This window comes from Oncorhynchus masou, unplaced genomic scaffold (genome assembly GCF_036934945.1).
Source record: "Oncorhynchus masou masou isolate Uvic2021 unplaced genomic scaffold, UVic_Omas_1.1 unplaced_scaffold_3623, whole genome shotgun sequence".
NCBI lineage: Eukaryota > Metazoa > Chordata > Actinopteri > Salmoniformes > Salmonidae > Oncorhynchus > Oncorhynchus masou.
In genome coordinates this window covers 2,916-9,666 of record NW_027010026.1, presented here as the reverse complement: position 1 = coordinate 9,666, position 6,751 = coordinate 2,916, and the positions used below count along the sequence as shown (strand labels likewise).

The window sequence follows — 6,751 nt, the reverse complement described above, 5'->3', positions numbered from 1 at the left end:
CTCCCACCCTCCATCTCCCCTCCATCTCTCCCTACCTCCTCATCTCCCTCCATCTCCTCCCCACTCCCTCCATCTCTCCCCCCTCCTCTCCATCTTCCCCCTCCCTCCATCTCTCCCCTCCCTCCATCTCTCCTCCATCTCCTCCCCCCCTCCCTCCTCTCCCTCTCCCTCCATCTCTCCCTCCATCTCCCTCTCCATCCATCTTTGCCTCCATCTCTCTCCCCCTCCCTCCATCTCCTCCATCTCTCCCTCCTGCTCTCCCCCCTCCCTCCATCTCCCCCCTCCTCCATCTCTCTCCTCCCTCCATCCATCTCTCCCTCCATCTCTCTCCCCCCCCTCCATCTCTCCTCTCCCTCCATCTCTCCCTCCATCTCCCTCCTCCATCCATCTTTGCCTCCATCTCTCCCCTCCTCCCTCCATCTCCCTCCATCTCCCTCCTGCTCTCTCCCTCCATCTCCCCCTCCCTCCATCTCTCTCCCCTCCATCCATCTCTCCCTCCATCTCTCCCCTCCCTCCATCTCCCCCTTCTCCCTCCATCTCCCCCTCCCTCCCCTCTCCCCCCCCCTCCATCTCCCCCTCCCTCCATCTCCCTCCCCCCTCCCTCCATCTCTCTCCTCTCCCTCCATCTCTCCCTTCCATCTCCCTCTCCATCCATCTTTGCTCCCATCTCCTCCCCCCTCCCTCCATCTCTCCCCCTCCCTCTCCATCTCCCTCCCTCCATCCACTCTCCCTCCATCTCTCTCCCTCTCCCCTCCCTCCCATCTCTCCCCATCCCTCCATCCGTCTCTCCTCCATCTCCCCCTCCTCCATCTCCTCCATCTCCCCCTCCCTCCATCTCTCCCCCTCCATCTCTCCCCTCCATCTCCCCCCCTCCCTCCATCTCCCTCCATCTCTCCTCCATCTCCCTCTCCATCCATCTCTCCTCCATCCTCTCCCCCTCCCTCCATCTCTCCCTCTCTCCATCTCTCCCTCCCTCCATCTCTCCCTCCATCTCTCCTCCATCTCCCTCCCTCCCCTCTCCCCCTCCCTCCATCTCCCCTCCCTCCATCTCCCCTCCCCCTCCCCCTCCCCTCTCCCTCCATCTCCCCCTCCCTCCCTCTCCTCCCTCCCTCCATCTCTCCCCCTCCCTCCATCTCTCCCCCCCTCCCCTCCATCTCTCCCTCTCCCTCCATCTCTCCCCCCCTCCATCTCTTCCATCTCTCCCCCCCTCCCTCCATCTCTCCCCTCCCTCCATCCCTCCATCTCTCCCCCTCCCCTCCATCTCTCCCCCTGCCTCCATCTCTCTCCCTCTCCCTCCATCTCTCCCCCATCCCTCCATCCATCTCTCCTCCATCTCTCCCCCTCCTCCATCTCTCCCCTCCCTCCATCTCCCCTTCTCCCTCCATCTCTCCCTCCTCCATCTCTCCCTCTCCCTCCATCTCTCCCCCTCCCCCTCCATCTCTCCCCTCCCTCCATCTCTCCCCCTCCCTCCATCTCTCCCCCTCCCTCCATCTCTCCCCCCATCTCCCCTCCCCTCCCTCCATCTCTCCTCCCCCATCTCTCCCCTTTCCCCTTCCATCTCTCCCCCTCCTCCATCTCTCCCTCTCCCTCCATCTCTCCCCTCCCTCCATCTCTCCCCCATCCCTCCATCCATCTCCTCCATCTCTCCCCCCCTCCTCCACTCCCCTCCCTCCTCCATCTCCTTCTCCCTCCATCTCTCCCTCCCTCCATCTCTCCCCCTCCCTCCATCTCTCCCCTCCCTCCATCTCTCCCCCCCCTCCATCTCCCCCCCTCCCTCCATCTCTCCCCCTCCCCTCCCATCTCCTCCCCTTCTCCTCCATCTCTCCCCCTCCTCCATCTCCTCTCCCTCCATCTCTCCCCTCCCCTCCATCTCCCCCCCCTCCATCTCTCCCCCCCTCCATCTCTCCCCTCCTCCATCTCTCCCCATCCCTCCATCCATCCTCCCTCCATCTCTCCTCCCTCCATCTCCCCTCCCCTCCATCTCTCCCCTTCTCCCCTCCACTTCCCCTCCCCTCCATCTCCCCCCTCCTCCATCTCCCCACTCCCTCCATCTCTCCTCCCCATCCCTCCATCCATCTCCTCCATCTCTCCCCTCCCCTCCATCTCCTTCTCCCCTCCATCTCTCCCCCTCCTCCATCTCTCCCCCTCCCTCCATCTCTCCCCCTCCTCCATCTCTCTCCCCCTCCCCCTCCATCTCTCCTCTCCATCTCTCCCCCCTCCCTCCATCTCCTCCTCCATCTCCCTCCATCTCCCTCCCTCCATCCCTCCCCCTCCCTCCATCTCTCCCCTCCCCCTCCATCTCTCCCTCCCTCCATCTCTCCCCCTCCCTCCATCTCCTCCCCCATCCCTCCATCCATCTCTCCATCTCTCCCCCTCCTCCATCTCTCCCCCTCCCTCCATCTCTCCCCTTCTCCTCCATCTCTCCCCCTCCTCCATCTCTCCCCTCCCTCCATCTCTCCTCCCTCCATCTCTCCTCCCTCCATCTCTCCCTAATCCCTCCATCCATCTCTCCTCCATCTCCTCCCTCCATCTCCCCTTCTCCTCCATCTCTCCCCCTCCCTCCATCTCTCCCTCTCCCTCCATCTCTCCCCCTCCCTCCATCTCTCCCCCTCCCTCCATCTCTCCCCCTCCCTCCATCTCTCCCCCCTCCCTCCATCTCTCCCCCATCCCTCCATCCATCTCTCCTCCATCTCTCCCCCTCCCTCCATCTCTCCCCCTCCCTCCATCTCTCCCCTTCTCCCTCCATCTCTCCCCCTCCCTCCATCTCTCCCCCTCCCTCCATCTCTCAGGTCCTCCTGCCTCTCTCTTCCCCCCAGCAGTACATGGTAGTACTACCATCCATATGTTTATAATGTACTGTTACTGAGCCCAGTCTCTCTTCCCCCAGCAGTACATGGTAGTACGACCATCCATATCTTTATAATGTACTGTTACTGAGCCCAGTCTCTCTTCCCCCCAGCAGTACATGGTAGTACGACCATCCATATCTTTATAATGTACTGTTACTGAGCCCAGTCTCTCTTCCCCCAGCAGTACATGGTAGTACGACCATCCATATGTTTATAATGTACTGTTACTGAGCCCAGTCTCTCTTCCCCCAGCAGTACATGGTAGTACTACCATCCATATCTTTATAATGTACTGTTACTGAGCCCAGTCTCTCTTCCCCCAGCAGTACATGGTAGTACTACCATCCATATCTTTATAATGTACTGTTACTGAGCCCAGTCTCTTCCCCCCAGCAGTACATGGTAGTACGACCATCCATATGTTTATAAAGCAGTACATGGTAGTACGACCATCCATATCTTTATAATGTACTGTTACTGAGCCCAGTCTCTCTTCCCCCAGCAGTACATGGTAGTACGACCATCCATATGTTTATAAAGCAGTACATGGTAGTACGACCATCCATATCTTTATAATGTACTGTTACTGAGCCCAGTCTCTCTTCCCCCAGCAGTACATGGTAGTACTACCATCCATATCTTTATAATGTACTGTTACTGAGCCCAGTCTCTCTTCCCCCAGCAGTACATGGTAGTACTACCATCCATATCTTTATAATGTACTGTTACTGAGCCCAGTCTCTCCTCCCTCCAGCAGTACATGGTAGTACGACCATCCATATGTTTATAAAGCAGTACATGGTAGTACGACCATCCATATGTTTATAATGTACTGTTACTGAGCCCAGTCTCTCCTCCCTCCAGCAGTACATGGTAGTACGACCATCCATATCTTTATAATGTACTGTTACTGAGCCCAGTCTCTCTTCCCTCCAAGCAGTACATGGTAGTACTACCATCCATATCTTTATAATGTACTGTTACTGAGCCCAGTCTCTCTTCCCTCCAAGCAGTACATGGTAGTACGACCATCCATATGTTTATAATGTACTGTTACTGAGCCCAGTCTCTCTTCCCCCCAGCAGTACATGGTAGTACTACCATCCATATGTTTATAATGTACTGTTACTGAGCCCAGTCTCTCTTCCCCCAGCAGTACATGGTAGTACGACCATCCATATGTTTATAATGTACTGTTACTGAGCCCAGTCTCTCTTCCCTCCAGCAGTACATGGTAGTACTACCATCCATATCTTTATAATGTACTGTTACTGAGCCCAGTCTCTCCTCCCTCCAGCAGTACATGGTAGTACTACCATCCATATCTTTATAATGTACTGTTACTGAGCCCAGTCTCTCCTCCCTCCAGCAGTACATGGTAGTACTACCATCCATATCTTTATAATGTACTGTTACTGAGCCCAGTCTCTCCTCCCTCCAGCAGTACATGGTAGTACTACCATCCATATCTTTATAATGTACTGTTACTGAGCCCAGTCTCTCCTCCCTCCAGCAGTACATGGTAGTACTACCATCCATATGTTTATAATGTACTGTTACTGAGCCCAGTCTCTCTTCCCCCAGCAGTACATGGTAGTACGACCATCCATATGTTTATAATGTACTGTTACTGAGCCCAGTCTCTCCTCCCTCCAGCAGTACATGGTAGTACGACCATCCATATCTTTATAATGTACTGGTAGTACGACCATCCATATGTTTATAAAGCAGTACATGGTAGTACGACCATCCATATCTTTATAATGTTACTGAGCCCAGTCTCTCTTCCCCCAGTAGTACATGGTAGTACCACCATCCATATCTTTATAATGTACTGTTACTGAGCCCAGTCTCTTCCCCAGCAGTACATGGTAGTACTACCATCCATATCTTTATAATGTACTGTTACTGAGCCCAGTCTCTCCTTCCCCCAGCAGTACATGGTAGTACGACCATCCATATCTTTATATGTACTTTATGAAAGCAGTACATGGCACGACCATCCATATGTTTATAATGTACTGTTACTGAGCCCAGTCTCCTCCCTCAGCAGTACATGGTAGTACGACCATCCATATCTTTATAATGTACTGTTACTGAGCCCAGTCTCTCTTCCCCCAGCAGTACATGGTAGTACTACCATCCATATCTTTATAATGTGCTGTTACTGAGCCCAGTCTCTCTTCCCCCCAGCAGTACATGGTAGTACGACCATCCATATGTTTATAAAGCAGTACATGGTAGTACGACCATCCATATCTTTATAATGTACTGTTACTGAGCCCAGTCTCTCTTCCCCCCAGCAGTACATGGTAGTACGACCATCCATATGTTTATAATGTACTGTTACTGAGCCCAGTCTCTCTTCCCCCAGCAGTACATGGTAGTACGACCATCCATATCTTTATAATGTACTGTTACTGAGCCCAGTCTCTCTTCCCTCCAAGCAGTACATGTTACTAGTACCCTTCATACATTCTCTCTCTATAAACAGTAAATATAACACCAAACCTTCCATATCTTGGCTTTCTCTCCCGGTCTTGTTAGTCCCTATTAGACTGAAGTGGCAATATGACAATCATCATCACAACTCTATATTCACACCTACGTCTTCACTACGAACACCTTCTGGTAGTCATTATGCTGTGAAGAAGATAGAAAGGTTTTATTTTTAGGGGCAAATATCTTCAAATGATAATCATCATATCCAGTTTAACCTACAATCAGTTTATTGGTTACTGTGTCAAGCCCACCAGTAACTGTTTGTAATAACCATTTCTCCCTCTCAGGGTGAGGAGCTGGCTCCCCACTTCAGCCAGATGACTCTGAGTCGTCAGGGTGCCAGGGAGGCCCCGGAGCCCCCCGCCATGTACCAGACCCAGGGGCCCACTGTCCTCACCCAACACCCTCCACCCCAGACGGGCTTTATCATGGCCACCACGGCACAGCCCCCGTCCCCTCAGTCTGGCTACCAGCCTAACACCAGACACCTCCATCATCCTCCTCCACCCCCTCCTCCACCCCCTCCCTCCCAGACCATCATGCAGCCCCCACCACCACCGCAGGGGTACATGCAGCCGTCTCCCCCTCAACAGGTATGATACTGGCTTCGCAATCGATCATCAACGGTTGTCCCAAAATCCTTTATACTTGGTTTGAATCAATAAGGAGTAGAATTTGGATTAAAAGTTTCCCTTCTTCCTTTGTCATCGCGCGTTAGACTGAAGGTACATTTACAGCCCGGGAACATTTGGCCCAAAAAACACGTTGTTTCACAAACTTTACCAATAAATGTGAGAGAGTTTCGATTGCTGTGAAATCGCGGCGGGATTTACACAGTCGGCGGCGGTGTGACAGTATCTCTCTCCCACTCAGAGTACTGTGTGACTGGCTGTGAGGTCTTCTCTCTCTCTCTCTCCCACTCAGAGTACTGTGTGACTGGCTGTGAAGTCTTCTCTCTCTCTCTCTCTCCCACTCAGAGTACTGTGTGACTGGCTGTGAGGTCTTCTCTCTCTCTACTCAGAGTACTGTGTGACTGGCTGTGAGGTCTTCTCTCTCTCTCACTCAGAGTACTGTGTGACTGGCTGTGAAGTCTTCTCTCTCTCTCTCTCTCTCTCTCCCACTCAGAGTACTGTGTGACTGGCTGTGAAGTCTTCTCTCTCTCTCTCTCTCTCTCCCACTCAGAGTACTGTATGACTGGCTGTGAAGTCTTCTCTCTCTCTCACTCAGAGTACTGTGTGACTGGCTGTGAGGCTCTCTCTCTCTCTCCCACTCAGAGTACTGTGTGACTGGCTGTGAAGTCTTCTCTCTATCTCTCTCTCTCTCCCACTCAGAGTACTGTATGACTGGCTGTGAAGTCTTCTCTCTCTCTCTCTCTCTCCCACTCAGAGTACTGTGTGACT

At 53.3% G+C, this 6,751-nt stretch overlaps 1 protein-coding gene across 1 annotated transcript; it reads left to right on the top strand.

The window, feature by feature from the left end:
* Nucleotides 1-5,143: 5,143 nt before the first annotated feature.
* Nucleotides 5,144-6,016, top strand: LOC135534590 (actin-binding protein WASF2-like). Its single transcript, XM_064961537.1, has 2 exons — nt 5,144-5,161; nt 5,639-6,016. The coding sequence occupies exons 1-2, from the start codon at nt 5,159-5,161 to the stop codon at nt 5,948-5,950; spliced, it is 315 nt and encodes a 104-aa protein (XP_064817609.1). The 5' UTR covers nt 5,144-5,158; the 3' UTR covers nt 5,951-6,016.
* The last annotated feature ends 735 nt before the right edge of the window (nt 6,017-6,751 follow it).